This window comes from Podarcis gaigeae, assembly GCF_964106915.1.
Source record: "Podarcis gaigeae genome assembly, chromosome: 16".
NCBI classification, from domain to species: Eukaryota; Metazoa; Chordata; class Lepidosauria; order Squamata; family Lacertidae; genus Podarcis; species Podarcis gaigeae.
In genome coordinates, this window is record NC_139693.1 from 27954935 (window position 1) to 27975480 (window position 20546).

At 46.6% G+C, this 20546-nt stretch overlaps 1 protein-coding gene across 4 annotated transcripts in view; it reads left to right on the forward strand.

Moving 5' to 3' along the window:
• The window catches only part of LOC310834189 (immunoglobulin lambda-1 light chain-like), a 179400-nt gene that overhangs the window by 21681 nt on the left and 137173 nt on the right, over nucleotides 1-20546 (forward strand). The window contains exons 1-2 of one of the 4 annotated variants that reach the window (XM_083717689.1): nucleotides 18300-18425; nucleotides 18514-18829. The exons of the other annotated variants lie outside the window; for them this stretch is intronic. Of the exons in view, the coding sequence (XP_083573815.1) occupies nucleotides 18380-18425; nucleotides 18514-18829 (362 nt within the window). The 5' untranslated portion in view covers nucleotides 18300-18379. Of the gene's footprint in view, nucleotides 1-18299; nucleotides 18426-18513; nucleotides 18830-20546 lie in introns of those variants that run through there. 4 annotated transcript variants of the gene reach the window in all.

Consider the following 20546-nt stretch of genomic DNA (forward strand, 5'->3'; position numbering starts at 1 on the left):
GTTGAGCTTCAGACCATATTTTGCGCTCTCCTCTTTCACCCTCATTAAAAGGTTCTTTAATTCCTCCTCACTTTCTGCCATCAAGGTTGTGTCATCTGCATATCTGAGGTTGTTGATATTTCTTCCGGCAATCTTAATTCCGGCTAGGGATTCATCCAGCCCAGCCTTTCGCATGATGAATTCTGCATATAAGTTAAATAAGCAGGGAGACAAAATACAGCCTTGTCGTACTCCTTTCCCAATTTTGAACCAATCAGTTGTTCCATATCCAGTTCTAACTGTAGCTTCTTGTCCCACATAGAGATTTCTCAGGAGACAGATGAGGTGATCTGGCACTCCCATTTCTTTAAGAACTTGCCATAGTTTGCCGTGGTCGACACAGTCAAAGGCTTTTGCATAGTCAATGAAGCAGAAGTAGATGTCTTTCTGGAACTCTCTAGCTTTCTCCATAATCCAGCGCATGTTTGCAATTTGGTCTCTGGTTCCTCTGCCTCTTCTAAATCCAGCTTGCACTTCTGGGAGTTCTCGGTCCACATACTGCTTGAGCCTTCCTTGTAGAATTTTAAGCATAACCTTGCTAGCGTGTGAAATGAGTGCAATTGTGCGGTAGTTGGAGCATTCTTTGGCACTGCCCTTCTTTGGGATTGGGATGTAGACTGATCTTCTCCAATCTTCTGGCCACTGCTGAGTTTTCCAAACTTGCTGGCATATTGAGTGTAGCACCTTAACAGCATCATCTTTTTAAAATTTTAAATAGTTCAGCTGGAATACCATCACTTCCACTGGCCTTGTTATTTGCAGTGCTTTCTAAGGCCCATTTGACTTCACCCTCATGGTAGCAGATCCAAATCAATCTGCTTCTCTTCAGTGAAAGGGAATATGGGTTGGTCTTACTGCCCTCCTTCAATCTTAAAACCCTTGCCAGAGCATGCATGGAAATATCCTTCCTCTGCATTGGTCAGAGACAGCAGTCTTTGATTATAAGAGTTAAGCATATTCACCTTGTACACAGGCTTGCTTGAGAGTTTGTAGCACAGTACAGTCGTACCTTGGAAGCTGAACACCTTGAAACTCGAACATTTTGACTCCCAAATGCCACAAATCCGGAAGTGAGTGTTCCGGTTTGCAAACGTTCTTTTGGAACCCAAACGTCAGGGGCGGCTTGCGATTGAGTGCAGGAAGCTCCTGCAGCCAATCAGAAGCCGTGCCTTGGTTTCTGAACATTTTGCAAGTTGAACAGGCTTTCAGGGTATGACTGTACATAATTATTGCTAAACAACTGGCAGGCACAATATTAACTAGACTGTCAAGATGTGTTTTTTTTTAGTGGGGGAGTAGGGGAACTGCTGCAGTTGTGAAAATAGTACACAGCAATGAATTATATTTAGGGAGAAGGTGCCTGCAAAAATGTGCATAGAAGACAAAATTGCAAATAACAATGCCTGTTTTAGGCCTTCTTCATGCAGTACAGGGTTAGGACTCATCTACCCTTCCATTTCTCCTGCTGCTTTTCCCCTGGGAAAACCTGCGGTTTAGCCCTGAATCAGAACAGACAACAATCAGGTTTTCCTTTCACTCCAGTTTAGCACTAAGTAGTGGGTTTTCTGGAGAGAAGTGGTGGCACAAGGTCAAAACCGCTTGGACCCATGCATAGAAAGCACGGAAGCAATGAAAGTAGGAGAGCAAAGGACTCAGAGGCAAATGGCCCTAAGCGGCCACTGTAAGGTGGTGGGTGCTATTGATGACTGAGGAGAGAACAGGGGTGGAGATTGCTCAGAGCAACGACATTTCTCCAACAGGCGAGATATAAAAAATAAAGCAGCTACCCAATTACCTGCAGCTTCTTTGCAACAATGATTTAAGCTTAAATCCCTGGATTTTATAGGAATTCCAAAGCACTCCATGAAAGAGTCAGAAAGGCAGAAGCTTATTTTGCAGCTGAAGAAAAGGCTGGATCAATTAGAAGACCAGTTTCAGCACAGCAGTTTTTGAAAACTTATTTTACACAAGCCGCAAGATGCTGTAATTTTATCCTGTAGATGGTGCTGCTGATCTCTTCTTCCTTTTTTTACTCTTCCTTTGGCAGAATTTGTTAACTGCAGAGATCACCCCATCCCCTTGCATCTGTAGGGTGAAATGAAGCAGGAAAATGTTTTTTGGGGAAAATAGGTTACTTCCTCCAGGGCTTCCTAATCACTCATGCTTTGAAAGCATGCTGTTATTTGCATGCAACATAGTGCGTAACAATGTTTTTAAAATATGCTGGTAGTTCTTGATAGCTAAAGCATTCCTACATTTATAATTCACTTAATTCTGCTGCTTCATTAATCCCTGAGCACACATCATTTGCCTTCTCACCCCTTGGTGAGTCAAAGCTGAGCATGGGAACGAACTCCATTTAAAAAAGGCCTTTGGGAATTAACATGAAAGCTGCCTTTTGTCTGCTGTAGCTAATTATTTGCCCATAACTAGGGGTGAACAGTTCAGTTCTCCAAATTTTCTGCATCAATTAGATTTTTTCTTAGGTCCCCGTGGACACTCACTGCATTTTTGTGTGTATTTCTCCTAAAACAGGCATTGTTATTTGCAATTTTGTCTTCTATGCACATTTTTGCAGGCACCTTCTCCCTAAATATAATTCATTGCTGTGTACTATTTTCACAACTGCATCAGTCCCCCTACCCCCCCAAAACACACACACACACATCTTGACAGTCTAGTTAATATTGTGCCTGCCAGTTGTTTAGCAATAATAATGTACAGTCGTACCTTGGAAGCCCGTTCAACTTCCAAAACGTTCGGAAACCAAGGCGCGGCTTCCGATTGGCTGCAGGAGCTTCCTGCACTCAATCGGATGCTGTGCAAGCCATGCCGGATGTTCGGGTTCCAAAAGAACGTTTGAAAACCAGAACACTCACTTCCGGATTTGTGGCATTCGGGAGCCAAAATGTTCAAGTTCCAAGGTGTTCAGCTTCCAAGGTACGACTGTACTGTGCTAGAAACTCTCAAGCAAGCCTGTGTACAAGGTGAATATGCTTAACTCTTATAATCAATGACTGCGGTCTCTGACCAATGGGGAGGGAGGATATTTGCATGCAAGCTCTGGCAAGGGTTTTAAGGTCGAACGAGGGCGGTAAGACCAACCCATATTCCCTTTCACTGAGAAAAAGCAGATTGGTTTGGATCTGCTACCATGAGGGTCCAAACTCTGCTCCTTCTTTTCACTTGCTGCTCAGGTGAAGACAAAATGAGTCTCTTCCCTTTTTCTCTGTCTTCCATCCCTGATGGATGCTATTCTACTCACTCACTGCTACCTTCAGTCAGCTTTGCAATACATGTTGAATGCTCTCATCAGGGAGGTTTGTCTGTCGCCTTCCGGATATATATTTAGATGCCAGGCGAAAATGTTCCTCTTCTGCCAGGCCTTGGGATTATTAACATCCTATGCCCTTTTAAATGTGTTTGTGCGGAGGGAGGGTTATTGATTTGTGGGGTCTGTAGTTCTTGTCTTTATTGTGGTTTTTAAGTTGTAATTTTGTGTTGTGAACCACCATGAGATCTACAAATGAAGGGCACTATCCAAATAATAATAATTCACATTTAATTTGGTTGTGTGTGTTTTTTTGTCCCTCTTTCTCATCTCCTGCAGGGGCTCTCTCTCAGTTCACTCTGATTCAACCAGTTTCGGCATCAGCTTCCCTGGCAGGTACAGTCAAACTCTCCTGCACAATTACGAATTCCTTCTTTAATTATTTTTACTGGTATCAGCACAAAGGAGGAAAGAGCCCCAAATTCCTTTTGAGGCGGACCATAAACGATGACAAGACGGATTTTGGACCCGAGTTCTCTAGCCGCTTCTCTCCTTCCAATGATGCCCCGAAGAAAGTGGCCTATTTAACCATCACCAATGTGAAGTCAGAGGATGAGGCTGACTATTACTGTGCTGCTTGGTCTGGAAACAAGTCACACAGTGATAAAACCAGAAGGGGAACCTGACTCAAAAGTGCTTCCCTTTTCTCTCTGTTGATGGTCTCATATTGCCAAAGTCATTTTTCCCAGACTCCCTTTTCCCTTCTCCCCATTTCCACCCTCCTTTTCATTTTTTTAAAAAAATCTTTTTGCCATGAAATAAGGCTGAATGTGTCTGAGCTAAATATGTGTGTTTCTTGCGGCATGCTTACTTACAAATTGTGCAGTTTGGGTCTTGTTGATTTTTGGTAAACCTCTCTGTTGCCTGTTATCCCTGCTTTCTCCTGTAGGGGGAGATGTCAGCCCTTTCTCCCCCAATTTTTGCAGAAATCTATTATATCAGACACCACCTGTACACCCTGCTACTCTGCTGTGAAGTGAAGCAGAAGCACGTTTGGCAGACATGAGCAACTCTGTCAGACGCTTCCTGTTCACTCAGAGTTCAACTACCCATTGACATTGTTCTTTCCATGGGACTGGGACTTTGTGCTGGCCCTGCATCCCGTACATCCTTCCTCAATGGATGGTCTTGCCTTTCAGCTCTTACGATCCACATGGATTGAGGCCATGTTTTAGAAAAGTACCACAATCATTGTGGATTCTGAGAACTTCAAGGTGAAGAATTAAGGTTCTAGGTCCCAAATAAAGACAAATGGCAACTGAAACTGATGGAACATGCGCATCTCGCAGACTTAGCATAAGAGAAGAAAAAGAACCTACGTTTAGAGAAGATTGGAAAACATTTACTGTATATACGGGACATAACTGTGTACAGCTGAAAATGCTGGCAGCATTAAGATCAATTCAACAGTGTAAATAAGTTTTGATGGATGCAATAGGGGAATACTGAATGGTATGCTTCTTATAAAATATACAGGGATTTATGATGCGTAAAATGAACCAGGGAAAGAGAAGACAGGAAGTCATGGATATCTGAAGATGTGAAAATGAGTACTTTAAATTGTAAAACAGAAAATTTAATAAATTAGTTAGAAAGAAAGAAAAAGAAAAGAAGCAGCGAGCAGAACGAAACAGAAATGCCTCCCAAAAGGCGTGGCTGGCTCACACTCTGAAGAGAAGCCCTCTATGCTGCAAAGCATGTTCTCCTTCATGGAGAGCACGTGTTGCGGTGGGGGCCGACAGGACACTCCAAAGTTGTGGTGCGGGCTAATTGATCATTGGCCACTGGTGTGATTGGGCTTCCCTTGTCGTTGGGAAGAAGTTAATGTTGCCATTTGTTGATTGACAGCCAGAAATGCTAAAGCTCCTTGCATGAGGCTAGGCCTTCCTCTTTTCGCCCGTGCATCGGATTGCCCGTCACCCCCTCCCTATATTTATGGTCGTTCGCTTTGACCTTCCTATGCCTGTCATGGGGCCGTCTGCTCTTGGGGCAGGGGCCCAGTAGGAATTATGTCCATCTGGCTGATTGGCTGGGGCCATTTGGTTTTTGCCTACTGCGTAGCAAATCGTCACAACTTGTAAGGTTGCGGTTAGGCATTGGTTTATGGCTTGGTTGATTGAGGGGCATGGATTGGCTGTGCCTGCCCCTCTAATGCTGCTGCTGCAAGGGATTCCATTAAAGGAATCAGGGGCTCACTATTGCTTTTGTCCACCCTAGCAAGGGGCTTGGGCCATGCAAAAGCCCCTGGTTGCATTTGGGGAGGGCTGCGGGCAGGTTGCCTGCTCCGTCGCTACCCCCAATTATATTCCCCTTTTCTCACTTTCACAGCTGTGCGGAATGTCAGTCTGTCCCCCATGGGGGGGGGGCAGATAGTCGCCACCAATGCCTAAGCAACCACTCACATTTTGGTATTTTAATAAAGTTGTGGCCAAAATTATGCCCAAAACCTTAAACAAAAATTCCTGTGTGATGTGAGAGTTATTGGGGTGGCCCTGGGGACCTCGACACGCAATGTTTGGTTGCAGGAGACACTTATATGTAGATGCGGAGACCTTCTGCAAGTTCACTCTAGCTTCTAGCCAATGAGGAAGAGCCAGCAGATTTGCATGAGAGAGCCATTCTAGGTATTTGAGAGGGAGCAAACCTTGGAGAATAGCAAGGGGCAGCCTTTGTCCTCAGGACCCTGGACAGCACAGACAGGATGGAGTGGTCCTTGCTCCTTTTCACCTTCTTTACTTGCTGCTCAGGTGAAGAAAACCTTTCCTTCCTGCTCTTGTCCTAGACAGAGGAAGGTGGAACATTGGTCTATCGAGCTTAGGGTTGCCTGCACTGACTGGCAGGGCTTCTGCCCTCTGCCGTGCCTGGCGCTGTCAGTATACAGAAAGCAGCTGCTAGACCACTCAACTGTGCCCTTCCCACATTTTTCTGGTCTGATTCATTGGTTTACTTGTGTTACAGCAAACAAACACTTATTGCTTCCTTCACAAGTGTCCATTTCTCCCCTCTGCAGGGTCCTTCGCCCAGATCACCCTGACGCAGTCGGCTACTCAGTCTGCATCCCTGGGAGGTACAGTTCAAATCTCTTGCACGATCAGCAGTGGCTACAGCTTTGGAGTTTTCAACTGGTATCAACAAAAAGCAGGAAGGAGCCCGAGTTTTATCCTGTCGCGGGACATAGATGAAGACCAGACAGATTTTGGACCAGAGTTCTCCAGCCGCTTCTCTCCTTCCAATGATGCCCAAGAGAAAGTGGCCTATTTAACCATCACCAATTTGAAGTCAGAGGATGAGGCTGACTATTACTGTCTTTCTGGAGCTGAAGGCAAGTCACACAGTGATAAAACCAGAAGGGGAACCTGACTCAAAAGTGCTTCCCTTTTCTCTCTATTGATGGTCTCAAATTGCCAAAGTCATTTTTCCCAGACTCCCTTTTCCCTTCTCCCTGTTTCCACCCTCTTTTTCATTTTTAAAAAAATCTTTTTGCCAAGCATAAAGCTGAATGTGTGTGAGCTAAATATGTGTGTTTCTTGCAGGATGCTTACTTACAAATTGTGAAGTTGGGGTCTTGCTAATTTTGGGTCATTTTGTAGTTAATAGGTGAACAAAGAGATAAATGGCAACAGTGTGCTCCTCTTTTTGCCCAGAACACTCAACGTCTTAATGTGATTTGAAAAGGGGAGGAAGACAAGGAGTTATCAGTTTATTTACTTGCAGTGTCTTTTATCTGTCTGCACTACCCAGGAGGTTTGCAGAAGAATTGTAAGCAAGAAGTGATAAGTTCAATGCAGTTATAGGTTCAGGCACCAGAGGGAGCTCCCTTCCTTACTACTGCACTGCACCCAGTATGTGAAGGGTGAGGTTCTGCCTCGCATGATTGTCAACTGTCTATGTCTGGCAGACTGTGAAATCGTGACACCTGCATCCTTCTGATGTAAATCACGGGGGTTTGGCCTTTGCTGCCCAACTCCCCATGGGACTCTGAGTCCCCTAAGTCCATGATCGGTCAGAGAAGAATGGGTGGAGGTGGGATCCAGTGGAAGGGAAGACAGGTATTTATTTTCCTGTTTATTTTTCCAAGGAGGGAGAGACCCTGAACAAATGTGTGCAGGAACCTTTAAAGAGTTTGACATTGCCCAACCCCCTTAGCCAAAGACCACCCCAAAATCATCATACATATATCGTAGGAGGCGGGTCTACAGCCGAAATCCTGTCTGCCAGGATACCTGAGAATCATGTGAGAGTTTTTTTTTAATAATAATAATAATAATAATAATAATAATTTTTTATTTATACCCCGCCCTCCCCAGCCAAGGCCGGGCTCAGAGCGGCTTACAAGCAATAATAAAAACAAGATGAATGATTACAAACTTAAAAACAAAAATAAAACACAACAATTAAAATAATGGAACATTAAAATATTAAAATGTAGCCTCATCGCAGGAGGAGAAGGAAAAGAAGGGGAAAAAAGAGAGAGAGAGAGAGGGGGGGGGGGAGAGGGAGGGAATCAAACTGGCTCCAAGCCAAAGGCCAGGCGGAACAACTCTGTCTTACAGGCCCTGCGGAAAGAAATCAGATCCCGCAGGGCCCTGGTCTCATGAGGCAGAGCGTTCCACCAGGCCGGAGCCAGAGTTGAAAAGGCCCTGGCTCTGGTCGAAGCCAATCTAACTTCCTTAGGGCCCGGGACCACTAGGGTGTTGTTATTTATGGACCTTGAGGCTCTCCGTGGGGCATACCAGGAGAGGCGGTCCCGGAGGTACGAGGGTCCTAGGCCGTGAAGGGCTTTAAAGGTCAAAAGCAGCACCTTAAATCTGACCCTGTACTCCACCGGGAGCCAGTGCAGCTTGAAAAGCACTGGGTGAATATGCTCCCATGGCAGAGACCCCATGAGGAGCCTCGCTGCAGCATTCTGTACCCGCTGGAGTTTCTGGGACAGCTTCAAGGGCAGCCCCGCGTAGAGCGAATTACAGTAGTCGAGCCTGGAGATGACCGTCGCATGGATCACTGTGGCCAAGTCAGGGCGGGAAAGGTAAGGGACCAACTGCTTGATGCGGCGAAGGTGGAAAAATGTCGCCTTGGCTGTTGCTGTAACCTGCGCCTCCATGGAAAGGGAGGCGTCAAGGATTACACCCAAACTCTTAACGGAAGGCAATGGCACTAATTGGGCCCCCGCAAGAGAAGGGAGTTGGTCCCTCATCCCCATGCCATCCCGACCTAGCCATAGGACCTCTGTCTTCGAAGGATTTAGTTTCAATCGGCTCCCACGAAACCATCCAGCCACAGCTTCCAAGCATCTGGTCAGTGTGTTCGGGGCCGAGTCAGTGTGGCCATCCATCAGCAGATAGAGCTGAGTGTCATCAGCATATTGGTGACAGCCCAGCCCAAAGCTCCGGATAATCTGGGCAAGGGGGCGCATAAAGATGTTAAAAAGCATTGGGGAGAGAATTGCGCCCTGCGGAACTCCACACACCAAGGAGTGGCGCGACGACATTTCCCTCCCTAGTGCCACCCTCTGTCCCCGACCAGAGATAAAAGAGCACAACCAGTGTGTTTGTGTGTGTTTTATAAACAAGAATGTTATACAAATAAGTATACCAAGTTTTCTCATGTATAACACAAAAAAGCATAATAAATGTGGGGAAAATATCTACAACGTATGTTTCAAACACTCCCTCCATCGCACGCTAAGTAGAATAATAGAATCGTGTGATAGTTAATGCTTTAGTTCCTGAATCCAGCTCACAGGCTCACTCTATTCATACACAAATACGCCCTATAAGACAGGGTTTGCAAGCAAAAATACAACAGGAAGCCTTTCCCCAATTGCCTCCCTTGCTGCAGAAGAATATTTGAGGTTATTGGGAGAGTCAAAATGGTCTCAGAATTGCTCTCCCACAGCCTGCTGGATCAGACTAAAGACTCATCTAGTCAATTATCCTGTTCTCACAGGGGCCAAAAGATACCTCAATGGGCAGCTTTAATTCTTCTAACCAAAGACTGTGGATGAATGTCGGTCCCTCCCTGACCAATGAGGAGGAAGTATATTTGCATGCATGCTTCAACAAGAGGTTGAACATCAAATGTGGGGAATGAGCTCAGCCCGTATCCTCGCTTCCTGAGGGAAAGTGGCTTAATTTGGATCTGCTACCACGATGCTTCAGTCTCTGTTCCTTCTCCTCACTTGCTGCTCAGGTAGAGACCAAACCCTTCTCTCCCACTTTCCTCAGTCCTCCATCCACTCACTCGCTGCCACCTTTGGTTAACTTGGCAATGCATGGAATTCATCTCCTTCCAATGATGCCCCAAAGAAAGTGGCCTTTGTAACCATCACCAACGTGCAGGCAGGGGACGAGGCAGTTTATTACTGCGGTGCATACAATTCTGCAAGTGGGTCTTTCATGTTGCACAGTGATATGGCTAGCTAAGGTTCTGAAACAAAAACTCATCATGCTCAAGTTCCTCAGGCTTCATTGCAGCCTTGGCCCAGCTGGTTTTAGCCCCCGACATCGATTAGCCCCAGCCAGTATGGCTGTTTTGCACTACATATTTCTCCAGAAATGTTAAACCTCCCCATGTTCTGCACTGCAGCTGTGCTCGTGGCTGGGGCTGATGGGAGCTCAAATTCAAAGCATCTTTAGAGCACCAGGTCAAAGAACAGTGCTTCGTTACATCAGTGGATGGCCCAGGGTTGTTGTTTTTTGTGAAGACCTCCTCGTCAGAGTTCCCTTATAGCATTCTGGGGCCAAATGGAAAGGCTTTCCAAAGTAGGGAAAATACAGAGGGAACGAAGACAAAAGAAGGAACTTAGAAAGAGCAGGCAGCTGTGGGACAAACCATTTGTGTGTCCAAAAGTAGGCCATGGGCTGGTTCAACCCCCTAGGGCCTCCGGTTGCCAACCTGTGGTTTGAAGTGGAGAAGAAGTTTGAGTTGGCTGCTTTTAAAGGCAAACCTACCCAACATGCAACTCCCAGAATAACTCCAGAACCAAAAAATGCCTATGTGAAGTTTGGAGTTCTCTGAATCGTTGTGAAGTCGTTCTCCAACTAAGAGATGTGCACAGAAATGGGGAAACTTTTGGAGAGAGAGTGCATGATCCATTCACTGGAAGTAGGGTTCTCAAGAGAACTGGAAGACATGCAACAAGAACAATGCAGTTATCGTTTCAGGTAACAGAGGGAGCGCTCTTCCTACAGCTGAGCGGCACCATGAATGAGGACAGTGAGCTTCTGCCTCACAGATCTTCTCAACTGCCTATGCCTGGGGGACTGTGACATTTTAACACCTGCATATAATGGAAAGGGGTGATGGATAAAGTGTCATGAGACATAGAGTAGAAAAATGGCTGCACAGAATCATTCCTGTAGTCCATCATGACATGTCAACTCCGTTACAATACTCAGTCCACACACACCCCACTTGCATTTTGTAATAAAAACCATGGGTGTTCAATAGGGACTGAGGCTGCACATGAATGGTGGCGCACAAAGTCTCACTTTGCTAAATCAGACCCATCTCTGTCTTGTCTGGTATTCCCCTTGCAATGCCAGACAGCCAGAGGGCTCTGGGAAGCAGAAGCAAAGAGAATCACAACCTGATGTGCCCAGAATCTGATATATTGTCTCTGGGCATGGAGGTTCCAATTAGGCAACATTTTAATCTTTCGTGTGAGTCATCACCTCCATATCTTTCCAAGTTCACAAAACAAATGGAGTGCTCTTATACATCAGTGGTTTTTTCATCATGTTTTCATTCAGAGTTTTATCCAGGGGTGGGAAATGTCAGGTCTAGGGTCTGAATATGGCCCCCCAGGCATCCATTCTTCTCTGACCAGTCAAGCAAAAATACAACAGGAAGCCTTTCTCCGTTTGCTGCAGAAGAACATTTGAGGTTATTGGGAGAGTCAAAATGGTCTCAGGATTGCTCTCCCGCAGCCTGCTGGATCAGACTAAAGACTCATCTATTCCATCATCCTGTTCTCACAGGGGCCAAAAGATGCCTCAATGGGCAGCTTTAATTCTTCTAACCAAAGACTGTGGATGAATGTCGGTCCCTCCCTGACCAATGAGGAGGAAGTATATATCAGTGGTTTTTTCATCATGTTATAGTTCAGAGTTTAATCCGGGGGTGGGAAATGTCAGGTCTGGGGTCTGAATATGGCCCCCCAGGCATCTCAATCTGGCCCTCAGAACTCTCCCCAGCTGACACTTCTCACTGTCCCTTCCTTCATACACAGAGTGCCTTTTCCTGAACGAAATGCACCCTTGAGCTCTGACAATGTCCCTTCCTTCTCTGAGGATCGAGAGGAGTTTGCGGGTCCTTCAGGCAGAAATGTGGCAACCCAAAATCAGGATTGAAAAAATGAGGAACAGAGAGGAACCAAAACTGACTGAGAGGCTGCAATGAGCAGAATCAGCCCTCGCCAGGCTTTAACTCTGTAGACAGTCTTGGTGTGGGTAGGAGAAGGGGGCGTTGCTTTTGGAAGCAAAGGATTTGAATGTGGGGCTGGGTCGCAGGTTCTCTGTGAGGCTTAAGAGAGGAGCAGAGGGTCTGAGCTGGAAAACCCCCTGTGCCTTCCTGCCTTGGGAAGGTTTTCTGATCTAGATTCCCATCATGCTCTGGGCCTCCCTTCTCATCACCCTGCTCACTTACTGCTGCTCAGGTACTCAGGAAACCTGCATTTGCCTGTGTGTGTATTGGAACAATCAGAGACTCCCTTTCTGATGAGATGCTTCCTTCTCTTCTCAGGTTCCTTAGTAAGGCAGCCTCCATCCGTCTCCGTGTCTCGGGGGCAAGATGCTCAAATCACCTGTTCAAGGGATAAATTGGACACTCACCATCAACAGTGGTACCGGCAGAAACCTGGCCAGACCCCTGAGCTGATCATCTACGGTGGGAGCAACAGGCCCAGTGGGATCTCGGACCGATTCTCTGGCTCCGTGTCTGGCAAGACAGCCACATTAACCATTGCCAGAGCTGAGGTGCAGGATGAGGCAGACTATCACTGCTTGCTCTGGTGGGATGGCACACAGCACTGGCCACAATGACACAGTCAGAGGGGGAAGTGAGACAAAAACCTGTAGCTGTGAAAGAGGAATTGCTAGCGCATTGTCTGTTGACGCTGGAGGGACCTTTCTCTGGTGGGGAACATGCGTGGAAGGAGGGCTGATTCCTCTGGGCCTGCAAATCTTTCCCATTCTTTGTAGGCTGAGTTCTCTCTAGTTATATCATATATGGACCCAACGTTTATGGCAGAGATTGGGAATGTCAGGCCATGGGGCCCCAGTACAGCCCTGTGCAGTCCTTGAGACTCATCCTTAAGCCACACCCCTCACCAGCCCTGTTTTTCTCTCTGCTTAAGTGTGTTTGCCTGGCTGGACTGTGTCTTTCACCTCGGATCATTGATTTCGCCAACCAAATGGAAAATAGATAAAGACTATGTGAATTTGTACAGAGGTAGCCTAGACTTAAAAGGTGAAAATTCATTCCTCCACCCACTTCTGGCTCCTCCCAGCTTTCGAATGTGGCCCCTGAAAGATTGCTCAGAAGGAATGTGGCCCTTGAAATGAAGATATGCCCCCACCCCTGTTGTAAGGGGAAAGGACCCTTTTCCTTTAAGCAGGCTTTTGGGGCTAAAACTCTTGCTTTCTCTGGGTGGATGGTAAAGTGGGGTGTGCAAGTGAGTGTTTAGAAACCAGCCCACAGTGCAAAGCTAAAAAATTACATTGTTTGCGACACCCGCTTTGCCTGTAGCTGCAGCCGCCACTGGCATGTGGCTGACAGAAAGAAGGTTGCCTAGAAAGGAATGCGGTGCCTGGGAATAAAAATGGTTCCCTGACCCAGTTCTGATGGTTTACCTCCAAACCATCCTAAATATCTTTGCAGAAGTTTCCAAAAAGCTTGGCCTATCACTCAACATTCAAAAAACCAAAGTGCTGCACCAACAAGTTCAAAATAGCCCCTCTGCAGTGCCACAAATCCAACTTAATGGTGTAACGTTGGAAAATGTCGATCACTTCTCCTATCTGGGCAATTATCCTTCCACAAGGGCCAACATTGATGCCCAAAACCAGCATCGCCAGCAGGTGCAGCTTTCTCCCGATTGAAATGCAGAGTGTTTGAGAACCGGGACATTCGCAGGGAAACCAAAATGCTTGTTTACAAAGCTATTGTACTACCAACCTTAATATATGCTTGTGAAACATGGACTATTTATAAACGCCATCTCCAACTCCTAGAAAGATTCCATCAACAGTGTCTCCAAAAAATCTTACACATCACTTGGGAAGACAGGCAAACTAATATCAGTGTACTGGAATGTAATGGTTCTAAGGGGGTTGCTCGTGCGTAAGTTGCCGCCGCTCCTGGCTAGGTTGCCTGGTTGAACCCTTTCTCTCTGGACAGCCTTGCACTCGTGGCTGTCTCAGTCGCTGGCAGAATCCGTCAGTGGGCGTTTCTTAAACTTCTTCCAGCAAAGAAGTTCTTTGACGCCAAGTCTCCTCATACTCTCCCTGCTCAGAAGTCTTCTGTGCAGGGAGGGTGTGGGCAGCGGAGTACCCGTGCTCTCCCCACTGGTCTCCGGTGAAGAGTCCTGGAGCCTTCTCTCCGATTCCACCATCTGCCCCCCTTCACCCCTGGTGTTACGCTGATTTCCTTCCCCAGCAGATGGGCTGCCTCTCTCCCTGCTGGGACCCTCTCCGGCATCGCTCTGGAGCCTTCCCTCCGCCTCTGGCTCCAATGGCACTTCCCTGACATGGAAGAAGCAAACATCACCAGTGTTGAAGCAATGATTCTTCAACATCAACTTCATTGGACTGGTCATGCTGTGTGGATGCCTGATGATCATCTTCCAAGCAACTACTCTATTCTGAAATTAAAAATGGAAAGTGTAATGCTGGTGGTCAACAAAAGAGGTCTAAAGCCTGTCTCAAGGCAAATCTTTAAAAATGTAGTATAAACCCTGACAACTGGGAAACACTGGCCTGCGGGCACTCCAGTTGGAGAACAGCCTTTACCAAAGGTGTCATGGGCTTTGAAGACACTCAAACTCAGGATGCAAGGGAGAAACATGCTAAGAGGAAGGCATGCTTGGCAAATCCACACCGTGATCAACCCCTGCCCAGAAACCAATGTCCCCACTGTGGAAGGACATGTGGATCCAGAATTGGCCTCCACAGTCACTTACGGACTCATTGTTAAAACTGTGTTTATGGAAGACAATCTTAGTCAGCTATGAGTGATTGCCGAAGAAGAAGAAGAATGTATGAACAAGGCTCTCCTGTTGAGTGTTGTGTCTGAAGTGAAGTAAGTTGATTCGGTGTTGGAGCTTGCTGAATTTATCAGGTGATGATCACACACGTTTCAGTTGACTCTTTGATGCAATAACAGGTGTTGTAAGGGTAGATAAGGAGAGTCTCACTGAACCAGACCAAAGGCCCTTCTTGTCCAGCATTGTTTTCTCACAGTGGCCAAGAGGATGGCCCAAGCAGGACTGTGTACAAGTGAAATAGGCTTCACTCCTGTAGTCAAAGACTGTTGGTCCCTCCCTAGCCAAATTGGGGAGGTGAATTTGCATCCAGGCTCTGGCAAGGGAGAGAGAATAGGACCAACTCATACCTGTTTTTCTATAGGAAAAGCACATTGCTTTGGATTTGCTGCCATGATGGTCCCAATTCTACTCCTACTCCTCATTTGCTGCTCAGGTGAAGACAAAATGCTGCTGTCTATCCTCCTTCCCTGACCGATGGTCTCTCCCCTTGTTCTTTGTCCCTCTTCATCTACCTTGCAGTAAATGAAACTCCACATTTCGATCAATTTTTATTTTCCTTTCCTCTCTCTTGCAGGAGCTCTGTCTCAGTTCACTCTGACTCAACCAGCTTCAGTGTCAGCATCTCTGGCTGGTACAATTCAACTCAACTGCACGATCAGTTCCTTCTTTAATTATTTTTACTGGTATCAGCACAAAGGAGAGAGCCCCAAATTCCTTTTGAGGCGGATCATAAACAATGACAAGACGGATTTTGGTCCAGAGTTCTCCAGCCGCTTCTTTCCTTCCAATGATGCCCCAAAGAAAGTGGCCTTTGTAACCATCACCAGCGTGCAGGCAGGGGATGAGGCAGTTTATTATTGCGCTGCCTACAGCAACACAATCAACGCGTTTCACTGTGATGCAGCTAGTGGAGGAACTGAAACAAAAACTCTTCATCCTCAACCCCTCAGGCTCCATTGAAGGCTTTGCCATGCTCGTTTGAGCATCCGACTTTCACTCACCCCAGACTGCACAGCCGTTTGTGACTGCAAATTTCTCCAGTTGTTCTGAGTCTCCGCATTTCTTGGGCCACAGCTAAGTTGCCTGGGGCTGATGGAAGTGTCATGGAATCCTACTCAGTATTGATCCAGAGTAGATTCCAGTGTATAGTTAGTAGAGTAACAACACAGACACGTTGTAGGATTCCTAAAAAATAGACCAGAGTCCATTGTATTTCATCCAGCAGAGCTTTACTGCTATGGAAGGCAAATGAGCATAATGGTCACAAATCCAATACATTCAGGACTGGCACTGTCCATAAGAAATCCAGTTGCAGCAGACTTAATCTTAAACTTACAATAACTTATAATAAGACTAAAATCTTAACACTAAGCAGAAAGAGGGGGAAGGGAGTCATGTTTTGAAATGTTAAAATTATTATAAAATTATTGAAATATATAAAATCAAAAAACAGAAATAAAATAGTTAATAGATGAATAAAAAGATAAAAGGGCAACAGTGTGCTCTTCTTTTTGCCAAGGATGTTCAGAGTCTTAATGTGATTTGAAAAGGGGAGGGGGACAAGGAGTTATCAGTTTATTTACTTGCAGTGTCTTTTATCTGTCTGCACTGCCCAGGAGGTTTGCAGAAGGATTGTAAGCAAGAAGTGATAAGTTGAATGCAGTTAAAGGTTCAGGCACCAGAGGGGGCTCCCTTCCTTACTTCTGCACTGCACCAAGTATGACAAGGGTGAGGTTCTGCCTCGCATGATTGTCAACTGTCTAGGAGGGAGAGACTTTGAACAAAAAGTGTGCAGGAAGCTTAAAAGACTGTTGACATTGCCCACCCCAAAATCATCATACATACATCATAGGAGGCGGGTCAACAGCAGAAATCCTGTCTGCCAGGATACCTGAGAATCGTGTGATAGTTTGCTTGTTTTTTATAAACAAGAATGTTATACAGTGGTACCTTGGGTTACATACGCTTCAGGTTACAGACTCCGCTAACCCAGAAATAGTACCTCGGGTTAAGAACTTTGCTTCAGGATGAGAACAGAAATCATGCTCCGGCTGCGCGGTGGCAGCAGGAGGCCCCATTAGCTGAAGTGGGGTTGCTGCCCCGGGGGGGGGGGGCATGGGTCACTGCTTCACACTCCCCCCCCCCCCCATTTAGGGAAGATAGACTAAAGGATTCTGCCCAAGGCCTGAAACCGCCAAAGTTGTGATGTTTTGCTACGGGGAAGGCAAAACCTGCCAATGTAGGGAAATTCCTTCCCGGTCGTTCAACAGCCACCATCAATGAATGTATCAGCGCCCACATACCTGTAAAGAAGAGATTAACCTGCAAAAGGAAGGCATAAACTGAGGGAGGGCAAGGTGGGAGAAGCTCTGGAGCCGACTGAGGATTCCCAGGTAAGTTCCAACCTCTATTGTGTGTGCAGTGCGGTCCCCACCCTACCTGATCAACTCCGCTGACAACGCCTCCCTGGCCAGGATTAGTTAATTGTCTGAAGTTAGGCGGGAACCTCCAGGTATCCAGCTACGGGAGGCAAAGCCAGGCTGTATTTCCAGGAATCGCATAGGCTCAGGGGGAGGGGGGCTGCACGCAACCACTCAAAAAGTGTCCCCCATTTGATGTGGGCAGTGGCCATTACAATGTTTAATTTATCTTAATGCTGCTTTTTTTCTGTTTTGTTTCTCATGGGAAAAAAGGGTTTGTATTTAACTTTTGGGGGAAACTGAATTATAATAACTTTTTGGAGAGTCAGGGGGTGGATCTACACTCATGGTTTTTAACGTTAAAGAAGTGTTAAGGTTTTGAATTCTGGTGCTGGAGGAGACTCTTGAGAGTCCCATGGACTGCAAGAAGATCAAACCTCTCCATTTTTAAGGAAGTCAGCCCTGAGTGCTCACTGGAAGGACAGATCCTGAAGCTGAGGCTCCAATACTTTGGCCATCTCATGAGAAGAGAAGACTCCCTGGAAAAGACCCTGATGCTGGGAAAGATGGAGGGCACAAGGAGAAGGGGACGACAGAGGACGAGATGGTTGGACAGTGTTCTCGAAGCTACCAGCATGAGTTTGACCAAACTGCGGGAGGCAGTGGAAGAAAGGAGTGCCTGGCGTGCTTTGGTCCAGGAGGTCATGAAGAGTCGGACACAACTAAACAACAACAACAACAAAGTGTTAAGGAGTGGTTTTGATATGGACACATGACATCCTCCTTTTAACATTCATAATGTGTCATTAAAACGTGACACCAGAAGGAGCTGCAGAGCAACCAGCAGCAGGGAGACAGTGTTTTGGTGAAAGAAACTAAAAATCAAGTATGCCCTGTGACGTTTTAGAATAACATTAAGCGTTCTAATAACGTTAACAGTATAGATCCAACCAGGGAGACCTTGAGATGCCTTATCAATGGCATGATCCAACTTGGGGACATGAGAGTCTGGCCAGAATCACCCCATTCCACCCCATTATGGGGGTGCATCCAGAACGATAGACACATCAATTTGAAGCTCCATGTGAGATGGATTGTGTTTGCTCCCTTTTGGGTGAAACTGACATCCAGCTGGATGTGGGGCTTATAGGCTGAGTAACTTTTCAAACTATATATGTGTGTGCACCAATGGAGGTTCAGCAGATTAGCATAAGGGGCTGGGCATGGAAGTTGCCTACTTAAGGAAGTGGGTTGGAGTAGAAAGCAGAAAGGGCATGTTCTAAGCAACAGAGTCTGCATTTCCCAGACGTCGGAGAGCTTTTTATCATGTTTGGGGCATCTCTCATTGTCCTCCTGGCGACATGGTGCACAGGTGAGCAGAGTAGGAAGGGCTACTTTTCATCCAGTACCTTAAACACAGAATGGTTTCAGAGAAACTAACAGTCTTCTTCTTTCCCCAGTCTCCAGTGCCCAGACTGTCGTGACTCAGGAGCCTTCTAAGTCAGCCGCTCCTGGACAGATGATTAAACTCTCCTGTTCCATGAGCAGTGCAACAGTGACAAGCTATGGACAATCCTGGTACCAGCAAAAGCCTGGCAGCCCTCCCAGGTTCCTCTACTATTACTATAGCAGTGCAGCTGCCGGCTCTGGGGACCTTAGTCGGTTCTCCGCTTCCAAGGAGGCATCCCAAAATACCTGGTATTTAACCATCAGCAACATCCAAGAAGCAGATGAGGCTGATTATTACTGTGCTGTGTGGTATGGCAGTGAGAGCAGGTTCCACAGTGATGCAGTCCTATGAGGAACTGAGGCAAAAACCTCTGACTGCAGATCAAAGGCGCTTGTTGTCCAAACACCAGGGTTACAATGAGATTCTCTGCAGAATCAGAAGCTGTGTGTGTGTGTGTGTGAGAGAGAGAGAGTGTGTGTAGACACAGGTGGCACTGTGGTCTAAACCACCAAGCCTCTTGGGCAGGGGTCAGCAAACTTTTTCAGCAGGGGGCCAGTCCACTGTCCCTCTGACCTTGTTCGGGGCTGGACTATATTTTGGGGAAAAAATATGAACGAATTCCCACGCCCCACAAAAAACCCAGAGATGCATTTTAAATAAAAGCACACATTCTACTCATGTAAAAACACGCTGACTCCTGGACCATATGGGGGCTGGATTGAGAAGGCGATTGGGCCGGATCCGGCCCCGGGGCCTTAGTTTGCCTACCCCTGCTCTTGGGCTTACGAATCGGAAGGTCGGCAGTTCAAATCTGTGCAACGGTGGTGAGCTCCCATTGCTCTGTCCCAGCTCCTGCCAACCTAGCAGTTCTAAAGGATAGCACCTTGAGTAGATAAAGAGGTACTACTGTGGCAGGAAGGTAAACAGTGTTTCCGTGTGCTCTGGCTTTCATCACGGTGTTCCGTTGCGCCAGAAGTGGTTTAGTCATGCTGGTCACATGATCCAGAAAGTAAGATGAGCGCCACAACCCAAAGTCAAATTGGACTGGACTTAACTTTCCAGGGGTCCTTTAGCTATACGCGTGTGTGTGTGTGTGCGCGTGTGTGTGTGTGTGTGTGTACGCACGCACGCACGCACGCACACACGCGTCGCAACATCTCTACTACTCATTTAGTACCAATGACTCTCTGCTCAAGACCAAATGACCTAAAACAATGTCTTCATATTCTTGGTCTGATTAACATTTGCTTCATAGCCTTCTGCTTCTCTTCATATAACAGTTGGAGGTGGAGGATCCACCAATTAGAAACAGGTAGAATCCACCAATTAGAAACAGGTAGATTTCCATAAGGGGCGGGGCATGGAAGTTGTCTCCTTAAGTGGGATAGAATCAAAAGCAGGCAGTGCAGGGCATCTTCTAAGCAACAGTCTGCATTTTCCAGACATCTAGGAGCATTTTATCATGATTGGCGCATCTCTCCTTGTCTTCCTGGCGACATGGTGCACAGGTGAGAAGAGTAGGATGGGCTACTTTTCAGACAGTACCTTAAACACAGAATGGCTTCAGAGAAACTAATGGTCTTCTTCTTTCCCCAGTCTCATGTGCCCAGCCTGTGGTGACTCAGGAACCTTCTATGTCAGCCTCTCCTGGACAGACAGTTAGACTCTCTTGTTCCATGAGCAGTGCAACAGTGACAAGCTACTACCAGTCTTGGTACCAACAAACACCTGGCAGCCGTCCCAGATTCCTGTATTATTACTATAGCAGTGCAAGAGCAGGTTCTGGGGACCTCAGTCGGTTCTCCGCTTCCAAGGAGGCATCCCAAAATACTTGGTATTTAACCATCAGCAACATGCAGGCAGCAGATGAGGCTGACTATTACTGTGCTGTGTGGTATGGCAGCGAGAGCAGGCTCCACAGTAATGCAGTCCTATGAGGAACTGAGACACAAACCTCTGACTGCAGATCAAAGGCACTTTCTGTCCAAAAACACCAGGCTTACAATGAGACTCTCTGCAGAATCAGAAGCTGTGTGTGTATGT